This window comes from Zootoca vivipara, chromosome 2, assembly GCF_963506605.1.
Source record: "Zootoca vivipara chromosome 2, rZooViv1.1, whole genome shotgun sequence".
Classification (NCBI taxonomy): Eukaryota; Metazoa; Chordata; class Lepidosauria; order Squamata; family Lacertidae; genus Zootoca; species Zootoca vivipara.
Genome location: NC_083277.1, coordinates 63,967,744 through 63,986,550, shown reverse-complemented (window position 1 = coordinate 63,986,550; position 18,807 = coordinate 63,967,744). Strand labels below are relative to the sequence as shown.

At 43.4% G+C, this 18,807-nt stretch overlaps 1 protein-coding gene across 3 annotated transcripts in view; it reads left to right on the top strand.

Annotated features, from left to right (window-relative positions):
• The first annotated feature begins 11,578 nt into the window (after positions 1–11,578).
• Positions 11,579–18,807, top strand: part of HMGXB3 (HMG-box containing 3) — a 26,253-nt gene continuing 19,024 nt past the window's right edge. The window contains exons 1-5 of one of the 3 annotated variants that reach the window (XM_035105649.2): positions 11,579–11,793; positions 13,587–13,734; positions 15,884–16,058; positions 16,703–17,263; positions 17,611–17,709. In XM_035105649.2, coding sequence (XP_034961540.1) covers positions 13,589–13,734; positions 15,884–16,058; positions 16,703–17,263; positions 17,611–17,709 — 981 coding nt within the window. In that variant the 5' untranslated portion in view covers positions 11,579–11,793; positions 13,587–13,588. Of the gene's footprint in view, positions 13,735–15,883; positions 16,059–16,702; positions 17,264–17,610; positions 17,710–18,807 lie in introns of all 3 variants that reach the window. The other 2 variants (XM_060271640.1, XM_060271639.1) reach the window with 2 other exon arrangements.

Sequence of the window (18,807 nt, the reverse complement as noted above, 5' to 3'; positions counted from 1 at the left end):
CGGTATGTTTGGGAGCCTTTTGCTGTACAAGCAAAGCAGAGGGGGCCTGAAGGCACTTTAATGATTATTTTAATCAATTCCCAGCTGCAGAAGGTGATAAGGTAACTCAGTTTTGATGTTGGCAGCATGGTAAGGAGTGAATAAAAGAGAGGGCAGGTAGAGGCAAATGATGCAAAATGGCCAGGCCATTTGGGCTTGTCACTTCCTTTTCCAAAATGAAAAAGAGAAGATGAACATTTCAGCATTAGCTGGCTCTGAATAAGACCCCATGAAAGGAATGAACTTTTCAGAATGGAATTGATAAAAAAATGAAAGGCCAATGATTTATTTCTGCCTACTGGATCCTGCCTTCATTTACTGCAGTTGAGAGGTGGTGGCGTGTGACACACTGCATAGGAGAGAGATTTAAGGTCAGACATCACCCTTTCATTTGCCAAGTGAGGCAGCACCAAAAAGAAGATTTTATGTGCAAAGCAAAGCCTCGCCTCCTGGAGACCTGTATAGTGATTTGCTGGAAGTCAGATAAACAACCAAAGGGGGTGGGGGTGGAATTTATTTGCTGTACCTGGAAACTAGTTTTTTGTGTAATAGACTATATTCCAAATTAATTTCATAAGCAGTCAGGAGAAGTAAAAATCATAGAACTGTAGAGTTGGAAGGGACCATGAGGGTCATCTAGCCCAACTCCCTGTAATGCAATAATATTTTGCCCAACATGGGGTTCATGCTCTACTGACTGAGCTAGAATACTCCACAGATGTGCTTAAATGTTGAGCCCATCTTAAACAAAGTAGTATACAGTATAAGGATATCAGCCAGTAAAACCAGACTAAAAGTGCAATCCTATATAATGGATATTATACACGGTTACTCAACTGAGTTCAGTGGGACTTTTATCTAAGGCTTGCATGAGACCCACACAACCCTGCCTTAGGACTGAAGGTCCCTACACCAGTTGCCTGGGTTCCTGGCCAGCACCTCCTCCCCCCTCTCTCTTTCCCCCCTCTCTCTCACCCCCCCTCCCTGGGCCACAGGAGGAGGAGTTAGTGAGCCAGGCAATAACTTCAGAGTCATTGCCAAAGGTGTGCAACTAGCTGCATTTGAGGCTACTCAGGATAGCCTGCATGGTGCAGTGGTTAGATTGTTAGCCTAGGGCAGTGATGGGCAGCCTTTTGAGCTTGGTGTGTCAAAATTCGCCAAAAAACCGAGCATAACTCGGGTGGTGTGTCACTTCGAGGAAAAAACCACAATTTCGCGATATTTATAGTTTAAATAACAAAAATGTATAATTGTAATACTGTATCTAACTGTATTTAATAAACAAAAAACTAATTATTTAACCTAACCTAACCAAAAACCCCTTATTTATCACAAAGGGCTTTTTGGGGGGAGCTGCTGACCAAAGTTTGGGAGGTTTTTTTGGGGGGTGCAAAAGTTGCTTTGCTTTTGGGGGGTGCCCCAAAGCTGCTGCACTTTTGGGGGGGGGGAGAGAACAGAAATAAATGACGAATAATACCTTCACTGGAACTAACACGCAGCACCGACATAGTTTGCCAAAGCGCCAAAAACCCCAGCACAGAACAGGTTAAAAAACGAACGCTGTTACACCCAATCATAGTCTGCCAAAGCGCCAGAAAAAAACAGCACAGGAAGGGTTAAAAAACCAACCTCTGGCTACCAGCAACAACAACAAAAAAGGATCCGGGTTTTAACAGCGGAGACAAGCTCCAGCGGAGACAAGCTGTAGGAGGAGCGGGAGAACAAATTGGGGAAAAACAACAACAGCAGCAGCACGAATGGGCCGATGGGGCACGTGCCAGCAGTGATGGCTGTGCGTGTCATGTCTGTCACGCGTGTCATAGGTTCGCCACCACTGGCCTAGGGCCTGGGAGTTGAAGGTTCAAATCTCCTTTCTGCCATGAAGCTCACTGGGCGACTTTGGGTCAATCAATGCCTTTCAGCCTCACCTACATCACATGGTTGTTGTGGGGGTTAAATGAGGAGGGCATGAGGAGAACCACGTACGCCACCTTGATGGGTGGGGAGGTGGAATATAAAGGCAATTAATAAATAGGGGGGAGGGGAGTACATATCAGAGCACCTGCTTAGATCATGATTTGGCCAAAAACCAGGAAGGGCACCACCATTGCTTAAGCAACAGTTTTCTCCCCAGCTCTAACCTGGGAAAATGTACAATCCCTGACTTATTTTCCAGGACGCTGAAGCGTGGATGCTAAACCATGCTGCACATTTCCTCATTTCCTCACTCTGTTGCTTGATTGCTCTTTGTAAGCGCCATTAAGCCCCTTCATTTCCCCAAAAGCACATAATTGCTTTCGCCTCAGAATGGATTAAACCTCAAGCCTGTTTATTTTCTTTAATCAGGCCATTCAAAATAAGACATACATTTCAGCTCTGCAGCCTTTCATTAAGATTAGTATTTGTACTCTAATAGCCAAGGCTAGGAGAGCCCAAGGCATGTCTTAGTCTTCCCTTCGTGTTCTGGAAAACTCAAAATGTGTTATATGTGACAGGGCAACCAGTGTCATTCCTCAATTCCAGGAGGCCAATATCTAGAGTCAAAGTTGAACACACATACCCAAAGTGGTTGTTAGGTAGCTGCTGGAGAGGGAGGGAGGGAGGGAGGATCTCCCCTCATTTATTTAGCACAAAAGTCTAAAAGTTAATAAAAAAAAACCAAACAGCAGTCAGGAACTGCAGGATCTGTATGCAGCTGCCCCTTGTGGCGAATCACTGAACTTCAAGAGGCACCCATTTCAGTGTGTCTGCACTGTGTTGACTTCACCCATCTGTTTTATCCACTGAGCCTTCCTTGAGCTCTTGTATCCTTGGCTATTTTGGTCCTGCCTCCCTATTTATCATTTCGTTCTGACTTGCTCTTTACTTCTGACTTGCTTCTTGATGCTCTCTTTACAAGAGCTATGAGCTACAATTGGGATTCCTACAATTCCTCACAGATACAGTACCTGCGAGCACTCCAAAAGGGAATAGAGCAGGGGATACCCAGTGTGAAACATCCCCAGATATTGCCCCTCACATGAGGCTTGTTTTAGTTTCAACATTTATGACAACCTGGGTAGGCATGAAGCTATAGCTTCAACTTGACGTGTTTATAATCCCCAAATGTTATAAGGAAAATCAGTGCAAGCTTTAAGGATGGACAAAACTGAGAATTTCAGATTCTCTCTGTATCTCATTTTTCCTCATTTATTTGCATTTTAAAAGCCAGCATTTTAGAGTGAATTTCTCCTAAACATTTTGATCTGGATTTTTCCACACACAAAGCAAAGCAATTTGCACTAATATAATTTTTTGTGTGTATGCTGTTGTCAAAAATAAATGTCTTTTTATGCACACTTAATAGATTCCGGCATTTCTATACAGGGGAAACTAAGCTGATATTTTGATATTTCAAAAGGCATTGCAGTGAATGGGACTAACACACTGATCCAATTCCTGTTTACTTGGAAGTAAGATCATGGAAATGAGTAGGATTTCTACATAAATAACTGGAATGCTACACTGCTGCTCACAGGATGTGAATGTATAAAAATCTGAATGAATAATATAAATAACTAGATGGGATGCTCATACGGTAGTTTCACTGTTCATTTTGAATGGAAGAGACTCCTTAATCCTGCTGATTTAGGACTAAAAACATTTAGTTTTCTTGATCCTTTGTTACTGTTTAAAGGAGACAAGTAGGCTTCTGGAAAAACACAAGGAAAGTAACATGCTTTCCATGTTAATGCTTTTTATGAAACTTTGTACTACAATAACACAAATACTGTACTTGTAGCTACTTTTCTTCCCCCAGATTTATAGTATGCATTTAGCTAAAATATTAGCATTCTTGGGTATTATGTTTATCCTCACTAATGCTTTCTAAAGACAACAGAATGTGACAGGTGAAAAACAAGCACCTCATTTTTACCTGTCAAGCTGATTCCATTTTAGAAATAGCAAAGCCTGTTATCAGTGCTATTCCATTTATCAGACGTTTATCTTCTGCATCATTACCGTGAAACTTTGATTACACTTTCATGGTGCTACAAAGAAAAGACCGAGATATATTCCTTAAAAAACAACCACAACAACCCTTTATTATAAGTAAGAATGAGATAATTTCTGAAGACATTAGAAAAGGAAATTGCTAAAGTTTATTCAAGGAAATTAGGATTTTGGGACTGATTATATTGTTGCATGCCACCCGGATCTCCAAGTGGTGTGAAATCCCAGGGGTTCCAGGTGGTTAACCAGGGTTTGTGTTTCCCTTTGGGAATGAGGCAGGAGAGACTTGTGTTGCCCTTAGGATATACGGTTTATTTACACAAATATACATCTTGAGCCAATGATGGAGGGGTTCACAGCATCAACACTCCAATAGAGCTTTGCTTTTGCCATAGCCACAGCCTTGGATTCAAACAGAAATCAGACATGGCTTTCTCTCTGCCTTTTCAGCCTGCAGCTTTCCCGTCTAGGTCATAAAGCAGCAAACTCTTGCTCTCAAACTCCTGCTTTGTGTATCTAACAGAGGGAGGAGGCCCCCCCCCACCCATTTTCTATCTCGCACAGAGCCCCTTTTCCTCCGTTCTTTTAATAGCCCATCACCTCTTCTTTGTTCTTTTAATGGCTCATTTCCTAGGCGATTACCTCAAGACAGCTAGCCTGTGTCTTGATTAGCTTTTAACACTTGCTGCAGTTATAGGACCTTGCTGACAAAGGTCCATATAGTTAAAGCTATGGTTTTCCCAGTAGTGATGTATGGAAGTGAGAGTTGGACCATAAAGAAGGCTGATCGCCGAAGAATTGATGCTTTTGAATTATGGTGCTGGAGGAGACTCTTGAGAGTCCCATGGACTGCAAGAAGATCAAACTCATAATGATATTACGTAATGGCAGTGAGCTTCGTAATTCCTTGATTTACCACAAATACAAGGTGGGAGTCTTGCAGATGGGAGAGAAGGCACACTGTTTTCTGTGGTTTGGATTAGAATCCAAAGGGATGAAGGACAAAGAAATGGGGGCGGGGGACGGAGAGGCTGGGGAAATGGTTGATCTATGCCACACTTGAAACTGGGATGTGAAATAATCCAATTTCACTTTAACAGCTCAGAATAAGCCAAGTTATTTCCAGGTTTTGTGGAGTGGGTGGGAATACCATTGAGCTGAATTGTTAAATTCTAAAATATCTCAGTCACTTTGATAGATCATTGAATTTAAGACTAGCAAACAATGCTCATATTAACTTTCGGAACTGGGATTATAACATCATTGCTGCTCCACTATATGCCTATATACAGAGAAACCCCACATGAGTTCATCTGGATCAAAGTGCGCAAATATGTGTGGACAGAAGGAATGCAATGTACCCTCCCTCGTTCAAAGGGAACTACGTAATATAGTGCTGTCCCTAGACTGCTCACTGCTCAGTGAAGATATGCATGTGTAGCAACATCTTAATCTGCTGGAACTATATTATTTCACATTGGAAATTTCTCAAAGACAAGTCAACGTACTGGTTCACCATCTGTTCCTTGACATAGATTGCTATTACTTGATTTGATAGTGAACTGAGATAGTGAGAGATTGTGCCAAAAAGGTGTCATTGAGAAATGAGAGGGGGGGTTCAGCTTGGGTAGGGAAAGTTCAAGGTTTGCACCAGCACCAGCACAGTAGCATCATTTTAAAAAAAGGAAAACTAAGAGGGCATCCCACCATATATACCAATTAGGATGGGACATTTCCATAATCACAAAATGTCAAGTACCAGTTAAAAGAGAGAAACAGAAAAGTAAGGAAAGGGAATGAAATGGGGTAATGTGGAGAAGGGGATGGCTGGCAAGTTGGCACTCTGAACAGGTCTAAAGTCTATCCCACCAAACACTGGGAATTCTCATTCAGGTAGAAAATACAACCCCAATAACATTTGTGTGATTTCTCCCTTCCCTCAGAGATTGGATGAAAGTTAAATGATGGTTTAGCAAATATATTATTTCAATAAAGGTGCTGCTATATTTGCTTTTACCTGTGAGGCAGTAAATGAGGATCTTTAAATAATAACACACACTAAAAAAAAAAAAAAACCATTACGGTACTGTAGTACGAAAAGGTATGTACGGCTGTGGTTGTTATTCCATTAATACTGTTGTATGCCTGCAGGAGATACAGAAATGGCACACAATTTAGCCAAAACACCATGTCATGTTCCATCGACACGTTGTGCTTTCAAGCAAATTATCAAAGTGACATTTGTGTCCCTGGTTTCTTTCCACATGCACAGGTCAACTTGATGAATGCAATTACAGTAGTTTGGTCTGTGAGTCAAAGGAACACCGACTACTCTCAATTAGAAAACAGAACGCCCCCAGATGCCATTAGGAATTGCATGGCTGAAAAGTTCACTGTATCATATTTGACACAGAACAGACAGATTGTCACCATTTACTGTACATACAGACCACCTGCTATGGGATTTGGGCAAGCTAAATATCTGACCGTATATCCCACACCGCCTGTTGTTTAATTCTGGCTGTTTTTATTCAAAGACTTCTATTAGAGGAAATTATTTTTCCTATTATAGTTCTTTTAGATTTCAAGGTCAAAATGTGTCATGGGGTAGGGAGTTCAGATAAGCAACACTGCAAGAAAATCCTTCCATCAATTGGGATTTGCTATTGATTTCAATAGGAGGTTGTTACACTCACCCCAACTTCCCTGACTGGTGAAGCAGGGGTATGTGCAACACTCTCCTGGGTACAGGCAGTGGCTTTTGGGAGGAGGCCGCTGGACACATTATATTGTGTGATGTTTCATTTACAAATATACAGGTTAAGCAAAGGTGGAGGCACAGCCCAAGTGACAGCCAAATCCATTACATTTTAGAATCCCAGTGAGAAGCAGACCCACAAAATGTAAGCCCCCCCTGCTTCTCACTGTCTCCTGGTTAACACATAATGCTAAACCATAGTGGGGGTTTTTTTTAATTAAACTATAGTTTAGTGTTATTTGTGAACCCTGTCCAGAAGCCTAACTATATACTGTCCGGTCCCAGTGAGTGGGGTAATCCTGAAGTAGAACTGGGGTCTGTTGAAACTCCTGGGTCAGGCAGGAAACAGCAAGGGAAGCTGAAGAAATACAGTGGAACCTCGGTTTATGAACACCTCGGTTTATGAATTTTCGGTTTATGAACGCCGCGGACCCATCTGGAACGGATTAATTCATTTTCCATTACTTTCAATGGGAAAGTTTGCTTCAGTTTATGAACGCTTCAGTTTATGAACAGACTTCCGGAACCAATTACACCCATGCTTCAGTTTATGAACGCTTCAGTTTAAGTACTCCGCGGACCCGTCTGGAACGGATTAATCCACTTTCCATTACTTTCAATGGGAAAGTTTGCTTCAGTTTATGAACGCTTACTCCGCGGACCGTCTGGAACGGATTAATTCACTTTCCATTACTTTCAATGGGAAAGTTCGCTTCAGTTTATGAACGCTTCAGTTTATGAACAGACTTCCGGAACCAATTGTGTTCATAAACCGAGGTACCACTGTAGAGTAAAAGACCTTCCAAAGGAATGTCTGAAGCAGCTGCAGCAAAGACCTCTGCTTCAGGAAGCAGGGAGCCAGGAGACTGGAGGCAGAAGAGGAAAAGCAAGGAGAGATAACTGAATCAGTCTCTGTCAGGTTATGCTTAAAGAGGGGACAGGGGGAGTTACCAATTTCAGTGAGTGATTTAAGGCAGCAAGTAGAACCATGGCAAATGGGAACAATCTTTGCTTCAAAAACCTGGAGTTTATATATTCTCAAAAACAAAAAGCTATAAATTCCAAAAATAATTAGACATAGTCTTGCTTCCCTGCCGCCTCCCACCCCAAAAAGTAGTATGGTTCTGCACTTCAAGATGGGACACATCCCCACCCTGACAGGATTTTATTTTGTAGAGACCAATGGTGATACTCACTATTTAGCAAGTCTCATTATATGTTGTCTCTTGATTTGCGGTCGCATCTCCTAAGTGGCACCCTATTGCAAGGTGGCTGATTACCCAAGATATATCCCGCACATGGGACTTGCGACATTTTTGTTGAGGTGATTTATGTAAGTATGATGCTACTCGTCTCCCTGCCTTGCAAAGGAAAGCACAGTGAAGCCATGGTTTAAAATCATAAAGGTAATACAGTTGTACCTCGGGTTACAAACACCTCGGGTTATAAACACTTTGGGTTACAGACTCCGCTAACCTGGAAGTAGTAACTCGGGTTAAGAACTTTACCTCAGGATGAGAACAGAAATCGCACGGTGGTGGCGCGGCGGCAGCGGGAGGCCCCATTAGCTAAAGTGGCACCTCAAGTTAAGAATGGTTTCAGGTTAAGAACAGACCTCCGGAACGAATTAAGTTCGTAACCAGATGTACCACTGTATCGGAGTGGCATGTCTCAGGCCTGTCCACATCTCAGAAACCACTTTTATTGTTATCTCCTCACAGCTAGGGGGCTCTTTATCTCTGGCTGAAGGGGGGGGGATGATGAGTCATCTTTTCCAACCACCTCCGAGATTGTGTGGGCCATTTACCTGTATTTTCCCTAGGAACATCCCCAACAGCACTATGAACTGGCTCAAGAAATAGCACAGCTGTCTACAGTTTGTATCCAATTCTCTTCTCAAGCAAAATATTCCCATATGTGTGAAGAGGTGGGCAGCTGGTGTGGAGTGGACTGACTCCCTATTTTAGGAAATGCCTCCCTAACATATTATATCCACATCAATAGCGCAATAACTGAGTGAACTTTGGAACACGCTATCAGTTGTACTCATTGATTGGGTGGGTGGGTGGTGTAGGAACAGCGAGGCAAGGTCTTCATATCACTATAATCCCTTTTAAAAAAAACACCCATTAGAATCTGGAACTTCTTTCCTAACTCACCTAAATATTTTGGTTTAAGTGTCTGGACCAGGTCCATACCACCTGTGGTCAGTGTATATTGTTTAATAAAGGATATGTAACTTAATTAGAAGCACTTAATCAATATCATTTCTTCTTAATGCATTATTTTCTAAGAACCGGTTGTAGAGTTGGCTTTCTTCACAGTTCCCATTTTGTAGATGTTCTGCTTGATTCCACTACAGGTGCAACATAATGATAGCTGGCTGGGGGACACTAAAGGAAACATGAGTAATATAAAAGTCCTTAAAAGGCAAGTAAACTAAGGGAGGAAGCCCCAAGTTTTCAAAAGCCTTCGGGTTAATGATAAATCAGTCGGAAGATGTGGGGAGCCAATTTCCGCAATGCTTTCTGTTCCAAGAACCGGTTGCGAAGCAGGTTTTGTCCACCATTCCTGCTTTTGACAGGCACTACTTGATCTGTGCAGTGTTATGCTACTTGGCGGGAAGACAGCAAAAACAAAAAACAGAGTAGCCCCATGCACTAATGTCATTTGAGGAGAAGTAAAGCATGTGGGAAAATACCCACATTTTGAGATTCATGTTCACGTATAATGCTTTGGACCAATGATGTGGACATTGCTTTGGAACAATTTGAAACTTTAGGAAATGTTCAATAGGGTTGCAAAAGCAAATGAGATGTGATTTGACAATGTGCAGTGGGGATACAACACTTCACCCATGGGCTGTTCTCTCCTTAGCAATACCATCAGGCAATACCATGTAGGTACCATACAGCAGTACCTACATGGGTGGCAACATGAGCTTTCTCTGCAGTGGCTCTCTGTCTATGAAATGCCTTCCCCTGGGATGTTTGCCTGGCACCTTCATTATGCACTTTTAGGTGCCATGCAAAAATGTTCCTTTTTAACCTGGATATAAGACGGTATACTAAATAAATAAATAAATAAATAAATAAATAAGTGTGGTCAGGATTTTTGTTGGAGGGGCAGATCTTTTGTTAGGGGGGCGGAACCTCACTTTGCTATGTATTTTTATTGAATTTTATTGAATAGGAGGGGGACAGCTGCCCCTCCCTGGCATAGGCGTAAAACTTCGGGATAGGAGAAGGAATCAGCAGCGGCGCGGCACTGGAAGTCGCTTCTGCACATGTCCAGTCATGCGCAGAAGTGACTTCCGGTGCCGGCTCTGCCCGATTTCTGGTGGCCAGACATGGGCAGAGAGGCACCGGAAATCGGGCATGCGCAGAGGCGATTTCCGAAGCCAAGTGAGCGAGCAGCCAGCCGGGAGCCAGGACATGGGTGCCGGCGCCGGTAGGAGCTGCAAATCCTGGGGATTTATGGGATATTTTTCAGTTCGGGAGACCAGCGGGAAACGGATTTAAATCTGGGGGTTTCCCGCGACAAACGGGAGGCTTGACAGCTATGCTCCCTGGCCCCCTTGGTTACGCCCATGAGTATCTAGATGACATTTGAGCTCCCTTCTAACTCTATTATTCTAGTGTTTTGAACCACTCAAATAGTGTAAGGATGAAGGGAGGCTGCAAATGAAGTCTAATAACCACATTCTAACCCCTGGCCTTCTAGTGAACATCACTACTGTTGTTCCTAAACTGAAAACCACTCTATTTTTCCACTGGAAACTGATGATGGTTCCAGATGGACCTTTGTGTCATAGCTGCCAAGTTTTCCCTTTTCTCGCGAGGAAGCCTATTCAGCATAAGGGAAAATCCCTGTAAAAAAGGGATAACTTGGCAGCTATGCTTTGTGTAGCATTTCCACACATCTGTTTCTCATGGATACAGTATTTCATGGGGAATCCACACATCATCATCTTTTTTGCAATCACCCCATGCCTTCCTCTGCTTCTATCCATTATTTTCTGCTGAGGACGTGTACAATCAGACTTTTCTAAAAGATTTGGAATAGCAGCATGCCTATTCACGGACAAAACTGAAAGAAGGTGTAACAAGCAAGGAATCTTTTTTTTTAAAAAAAGAGATGTTACCGTTTTCTGTTTTATTTCTGCTGCCTGACTCTAGCTGTGCCACAAGCATAAAACACTAAGAATAGCTAATAGTGGGTTTATTCCTTTTGTGATCTTGTTGCATCACATGTAAGATGGAGCAAGCTTGTTTTCTCCAGCTCCGGAGGCCAGGACCCAAACCAATGGATTCAAGCTACAAGAAAGGAGATTCCGACTAAACACCCGGAAGAACTTTCTGGCTGTACAGAGCTGTTCGACAGTGGAACAGACTCCCACAAGAGATGGTGAACTCCTTGGAGGTTTTTTGAAGTTGGATGTATGATCTATTTGATATTCCTGCACCGCCGGGGGTTGGACTGGATCACCTTCGGGGTCCCTCCCAACTCCACAATTCTAACACCCTGCCCTTGAGTACCACGACTTCTGCCCCTTTACAGCCGCACCAAGATTCTTGTTCTATAGACCCTGAGCATCCCAACAAACCTCCCTCCCGCAAGGGGCGCCGTTCAACTCTATAACCTTCTCCACTCTCCTAGATAGTCCCTCGGCTCCCTCCTCCCTCCCGCTGTTACCTTAACTCTATGGTTTTCACCCGCGGCAATCGGCCTGCCTGCCTATTCGCCCGAACGTTCGCCGGCCCGGTGACCTATAGACACAGGAAGAACTCTCAGGAGAAGAACTTCCGGCACGGCGCTGGTGCTTAAAGCTGTGCTCTGGAGCTGCTCTTAGCAAGGCGTTGAACAGCTACGGAGGCGCCGGACTCCGCTGGCAGGCTTCCTTGCGAGGCGTGAGCGAAGCGGCCTGGCCGTGGCTGCCCGGTATGCGCGGACAGCGGGGCTCTTCTCCGCTGGGGTATGACCGGCTGGTCCCGCCTCACCAAGTGAGTCCCGGCCGGACTTGCCCTGGCCGGCAATAGCAGAAGCGCCGGCAGAGCAGGGCGTGCAGTGTGGAGTCCCCACCCGCAAGGCTGTGGGCGGCAGCGCTGGGGGCTGACAGGAGGATATCGAGTGGGTCTGGGGGGAGTGGGAGGCTGACTTTGGGGGCCCTGCAGCTCGCATTCCCAAATGCCCACCCAGCCCTTCATTCTGTTTTCGCACGGCCAGCCAGATGACTTGGCAGGAAGCCCACAAGCGGCAGCTGAGCGCAGCGGCACCTGTTTGCATCTTCTTACAGTTTGCTGCTGCTTGGGGATATACAACGCAGAACAGGTTCTGTTAAATAAGTGTTGCCCCTGATGCTGGAGAGCGTTGTATACCCCTCGACAGCCTTATCTTCCGTGGATTTTGTCTGATCACATGTTAAGGCGTGCCAAGTTGGTGGCCGGTGCTACATCTTGTGGTAGTGAATTCCATAGTTCATGTTTTGCCCAGTGCTATTTTTCTAGAAAAAGAGGTGCTGGTACTCACCATGAATGCCTCCCCTGTTCTCTTATAATGACAATGACACCCACCTGAGAGATGCCGGAACTGAGTTCCAGTGAGTTCCTGCTGAAAAAGCCCTGGTTTTGCCTGTTTTGAATCTCCCACTGTTTGACTGCATTGGATGGCTCTGGGTTCTAATATTTTGAGACAGGCTCTGGTGTCTGTTTCAACTGGGGGGGGGGCAATTGAAACATTCCTAAGTAGATAGGCTTCTATACAAACAAAGTGGGGACACAATTCTGATTGAGACAAGTATGGTACTTCCTTTTGCATATGGCTACTACAGAGAAAGGCCCTCTTGACTTTAGTGTAAATAAACTTCCTTTATGTAACTTATCTATAAGTATACTGAGACTATTTTTTTAAAATTTTGAATATAATTACATGTATATAGGATGGCATTGTCCAGTGTTTTTTCTCTGGGTGCACTCAAGGGTACACAGTACTGGAACCTCCCCCCGCCCCCAAATGTTAAAGGTGTACTGTAACAACTTCATGGTGAGTACCAGCACCTTTTTTTTCTTTAAGAAAAAAAGCACTACCATTATCGTTTAGTTAATTTTTTTCAAGGGAGCCACTGTAAACATGCTTTAAACATTTTACTGAGCAGAAAAAACCCCATAAACTATTGGGGCAGATTTCCAAGTTTTAGTGCACTACAAATCACCATGTTTAGTCCTCATGTTAAGTCTCTCTTGTTTTGCTGCTGTATTCATGAATGAACAGCTGCACTTTTTAAAATGAAACATTCAACCATAATAATCCAGTTCAGATACTAAGGGCTGCTTCAAACAGAGCAATTTTATTTTCTACACCAGCATTACTTCTATGTAGGGTAATTGGATGTATGTTGTCATCTAATTTACGCCCATAAGGCAATTGCAACTGTGCACGTGTTGCACATCTGCTGTTTGATGTACCTTTGCTACATGTGCATGCAACAGAATAATGTGTAATAACTAATATCCATGTATGAAGCAATTTTGTGTGAAATGGCTTTAGGCTTATTTTATAAATGCTCTCAATACATTGAGTGGCAGCTGCTTAGGGCTCAATTTGAGTGTCCAGTTTCAAGAGACATTTAGATCCCACAATGCCTGGAGGATGTCAGAAGTACATTCAATTTCTGTACTATGTTTTGAAAGAAATAGTTCAAACTCAGCATGGATCTTTCAGCTTTGATTATTATTGTTATGGCTTTATGACCAGTAATGATTTGAAGAGTGTATAACTTTTTAGAATTTTTCCATAGCAATGGAAGCTCCATATGATGGCAGTGAAGTTACTGTAGTAATGGAAGAAATAGAAAGCACATACACCTTTGCTTCTCCAGTGCCATCTAAAAAGAAGAAGAAATATAGAAGTCCTGGAGATCAAGGGGAAAAGACTAAGAAGCCCAGGTGGGTGATATCTCCCTCCTAAATGGATGTATATCGTGTGAAGAGCTTTCTATCTAAGAGAACTCTTTTTTTAAAGTGTGCATTCCTTTTTCCAAAAATGTCAGCTTTGTAGAAGTCCACAAAAGTAACTAGCTTGCAAAATATTTTGCTAGTCTGCTGGGCGAGAAGGACCAGAAGAGGTGGGCCAGAAAGCTCCATCCCTCCTCTAGCAGCTTTCTGCCTTGGGAAGAGGGAGATTTCCTCCTTTGCAGTGATTTGGTTTCTTTGCTGGGCACAGGCTACTCCACCCCTTTTCTGCTAGACCACTCACTAGTCTGTCCTGAATTCTGTGCATTTGTCTACACTTATCCGCTGTCAGCTAGTTAAATATTTAAGTAAAGTAGGTCTTCTTTGTAAAGAGGTAAGAAAAATCAACAGGGCCTTAGGGCTGAGAATAGAAATCACTCTCCCATGGATCTTAATTGAAAAACATAACATTATCACTGGAGATAAGACAGTGCCAGTGTATCTGAAAATTTGAGTATCTTTTGCTATAAGATCAGTAGGAAAGGTTAAAGTGTTGGATTTGTTCCAGAAGTTAAAGTGACACCCAATAATGTCCACGTGCTTGTGTAAAGCAAATCTACTTGCACAATGAGACACACAAAAATCTACCTCCTCTAGCACCTTGTTCCAACCCTTCAGAGCAGATCTTGTGGGGGCTTGAGACCTACCAGTGGGGTGAAAGGAAGGAGAATCCTCCTTGCATGAGCAAATGCCCTTTTGCTCTATGTTAGATCTCTCCCTGAACGTACAAGGGCAGCAGGAATGTAGTGTGCCTTGTAAATTTGTGGTGGGAAAACTAAGTTTGTTTCAGAAATAATCCAAACTCTTTGAGTGCTTGAGAGGACTCTTGTCTTGTTTACAGTAAAAGAACAGTTTACAGCAGGGTAGAGAGTATATTAGCTGGTCTGTAAATAAATGCTTGGATGCCCCTTGTACTCTTCCAAGGCATGAAAAGAAAAGTGAGTTTAGGTCATACAGTCCCTTGCCAACACTCATTCTCTCCCTCTCACAGTCATTTCCTCTGTTTTTCTCGGGTTCCGTTCCTGCAGTACTCCTCTGAGTGCCAGAACTGATAATATTGTAAATGAAGGGCTTTAGGACTGAAATAGTAGGTTGAATGGGACCGGGTGTGAAGGTTAAGGCTTCATGTTATGTGGAATAAGCCCCTCATTGTGACTGGGTCCATGGCAACTCTAGCTCTGTGAATGATCATGACAGGCATGAAATAAAGGCCTCATGTGCAGAAGCTTCTTGCTTTTCTTCTTTGGTAATCCAGGACTCGGACTGGGAGGGGGGAAAGCATTGCATGATACAGGATTCACCAGTGATGTAAATCCGCAGATACCCAGCAGGAAAAATAATGCATAGGAACATGGAGGTTCCATTTAGCCTGGGATAGAGCTGTTTTCCATGCGTGTGTCCAATCCTTTTAAAAGCCATCTTACTGGCCATCCTCACACACCATAGTGATTAATTCTAAAAATTAATCATCAGTTTTGTGGAAGAAGTACGGTACTTTTTAAAAGCCTGTGTCTTGAACCTATTGTCAGTTTTCTGACTGGGTGACCAAAGTTGAGAGGGAGACAACTCATCTCCAGACATAGCAAGAGAGGAATGGACACATGAAGTAAAGAGGGAAAGAACAATAGTTTTCTTCAAGCAAGCCTGCTTCCTAACCCACAGTTTGAAGTTGGCTTGTTTCAGGAAAAATCATGATTAATATTAAAACACAAGTTTGTTCCTCTAGATCACAAAACAAGCCATGATTAAGCAAAAGCTTCTCCTGGACAGTGAAGAGAGGAGGGCGGAGGATGCAAAATCAAAGCTCACTGTGGTTCATCTTTGTCATGCTAATCTGTGGCTTAGTGTGACATCCGAATTCTCCCGTTGAAGTTGCTTCCAAGTAATCATGTATAGGGTTGGACTGTTGTTTACCAAATACCTCTTTCAATCTTAATGTGTTTCTCTTTACAAAACACCTTTTTATTTTCTGAATGTTCATTTTAAAGCAAACCTGTAATTGCTGGCCTAGTTTAAGTGGATTTGTTTGCTGTCACTGTTATTTGTGACTGGTGTAAAAGTCTGGTATTTGCTTGCTTTCCAGATCTGCATACCTTCTATATTATTATGACATATACCTGAAAGTTCAGCAGGAGCTCCCACATCTTCCCCAGTCTGAAATTAACAAGAAGATCAGTGAGAGTTGGAAGCTGCTCAGTGTGGCTGAGAAGAGTTATTATTTGGAGAAAGCCAAATTAGAAAAAGAAGGGCTAGACCCGGTAATTCATCCTAAGTAGCTTCCTTTCATGGCACATACTGGCATGCAAATATTATGTTTTGCTATATATCGAAACCAGCAAGAAATAAAATACTTAAAGCGTCATGGCCTTTTACTTGCGTTTTCTAAACTCTGCTGCTTACACAGTACTTGTGTGTAGAGGTAGCCAGGAATAACTTTTTTTTTGGTATGGAGGAGCATCTAAGTTTCATTGAGTTTCTGAAATGACTGCACACACATGTTTGAGGTATGTGTGCATAGCTTATCCCTAGGCTTTGCAACAGATAAGGAAGTATTGGTAGAATTTTGCTGTTGCTGCTTATTTGATATGCCAAGAATGCATTAAAATAGCCAAACTGATGTGTCCTCATGCCCTTTGAAAGGAAGGAGAATCCTCCTTGCATGAGCAAATGCCCTTTCGCTCTATGTTAGATCTCTCCCTGAACGTACAAGGGAAGCAGGAATGTAGTGTGCCTCGTAAATTTGTGGTGGGAAAACTAAGTTTGTTTCAGAAATAATCCAAACTCTTTGAGTGCTTGAGAGAACTCTTGTCTTGTTTACAGTAAAAGAACAGTTTACAGCAGGGTAGACAAACAGCAAACAAACTGATGTGTCCTCATGCCCCTTGTTTGCCCTTTTCCACAGAACTCAAAGTTGTCTTCCCTGACTGCTGTGGTTCCAGACATTCCAGGTTTCCGTAAAATCCTCCCGCGTTCAGATTACATAATTATCCCCAAAGGCTCTCTTCAGGAGGAGAGAAGCAAGCACTTGGAACTCTGCGTCACCCAGGGCCAAACAGCATCAGAAGGACTGACAGCTTCTACCAATGTCACAGGTGTTTCCCACAGCACCGTGCAGAACATCCTCTCTGTAGATTCCAGCCACATTGGCATTTCTGAGCAGTGCATTGCCATTGAAGGGGTTTCAGAAGACCCAGCCTCATTTGTTCAGTCGGACACAATTGAAGAAGTCGTTGCATCGGAGATCTTGTCTCATTATGTCAGTCCTGCTACACACAAAGGGGCTGGAGATATTCTCCTGGATGAAGCCTCTTTGGAAGTAAGCGATGGCTATCCCTATCAAGCAGCTAGCGTGGTTATTGAAGAGACCCTGGTAAACAGTTCGGATGCCTCCAATGGAGGCATTGCTGTGGCCCAGCCACAGTCTTCAGAGGGTCTCTCTGTTGTAGCTGTGGTGACCAGAAGAGTAAGTAAAGCTTTTGAAAGTTTTTTCCTCTTGGCTTTCCTTACTGGGTGATCCAGTGCATTTTTACTGGGAAATAAATTCCGCTGGTTCAATGGGACAGATACCTAATGTAATTTGCCTAGATTTCAGCCTTATTCTTGTTGCTGGTCACTCTGTTGAATAATTGCAAAACAAAATTTATCCAGTCCTGTAGCTTATTGAACAGATCAAGATGGCTGCATCTGTAGGTCTTAACTACCACTGCCCTGGTGTTTTGTAAATTTTATATTAATGGGGCTGGGAGGACGTGCAGTAAAATTGCTAGAACATAGAAAACACACACAACCTGCTTCTCTCTTCTCTTGTAGGACAGAGAAGAAAGTAATTCGTCAACGCCTACTGCTCAGTTCATTATGCTACCTCTGCCAGCCCATTCTGCTTTGGAAAATCCAACATCAATCAAACTGGTCAGTAAAGGAAGTGCTGATGCCATCTCTCTTGGAAAGGCTCTTCATTTTTCATGTATTGCTTTTAGTTAGGTCTAGAACATACTAAGCCACTGTCTTATACTGAATCAAATGATCAATCTTTTAGAATATTACTGTTCCTCTGGATTTTCAGTTCTTTGGGTTTTCCAGTCCTTTTGCAGGAGATGCTAGGGCAGGGGTAGGCAACCTAAGGCCCGGGGGCTGGATGCGGCCCAATCAGCTTCTCAATCCAGCCCGCAGATGGTCCGAGAATCAGCGTGTTTTTGCATGAGTAGAATGTGTCCTTTTATTTAAAATGCATCTTGGGGTTATTTGTCCCCACAAATAGGAATTCATTCTTCTTCTTTCCCCAAAAAATCTAGTCCTGCCCTCTACATGGTTTGAGGGATGGTGGACCAGCCCATGGCGGGGGGAAAACCCCTGCACCTAGGGTTTATCCCAAAACCTTTGCATATATGCAACATATAATACATGAGGTAAAGGTAAAGGGACCCCTGACCATTAGGTCCAGTCGTGACCGACTCTGGGGTTGCGCGCTCATCTCGCATTATTGGCCGAGGGAGCTGGCGTATAGCTTCCGGTCATGTGGCCATCATGACAAAGCCGCTTCTGGCAAACCAGAGCAGCACATGGAAACGCCGTTTACCTTCCCGCTGTAGCGGTTCCTATTTATCTACTTGCATTTTGACGTGCTTTCGAACTGCTAGGTTGGCAGGAGCTGGGACCAAGCAACGGGAGCTCACCCTGTCACAGGGATTCGAACCGCCAACCTTCTGATCAGCAAGCCCTAGGCTCAGTGGTTTAACCACAGTGCCACCTGGGTCCCTTAATACATGAGGTGGTGAGGGTTAATCCTGCCCTCCTTACCTGTGACTCCTCCGGAAATGCCACTCATGCCATAATTTGGCTTGAAAAAGGCCTTCTCCAATAGAAGGCTACAATTCTTTTAAAAAACCCAATAAAAAAACACAACCTTCATTGCTGGTGAGGTTAGAACACTTGTGGGTGTATGTCTGTCTGTGAGTATGCCTCTGTGTGTGCTTTTTGTCTGTGACCATGCTCACTTTTGACAACTGT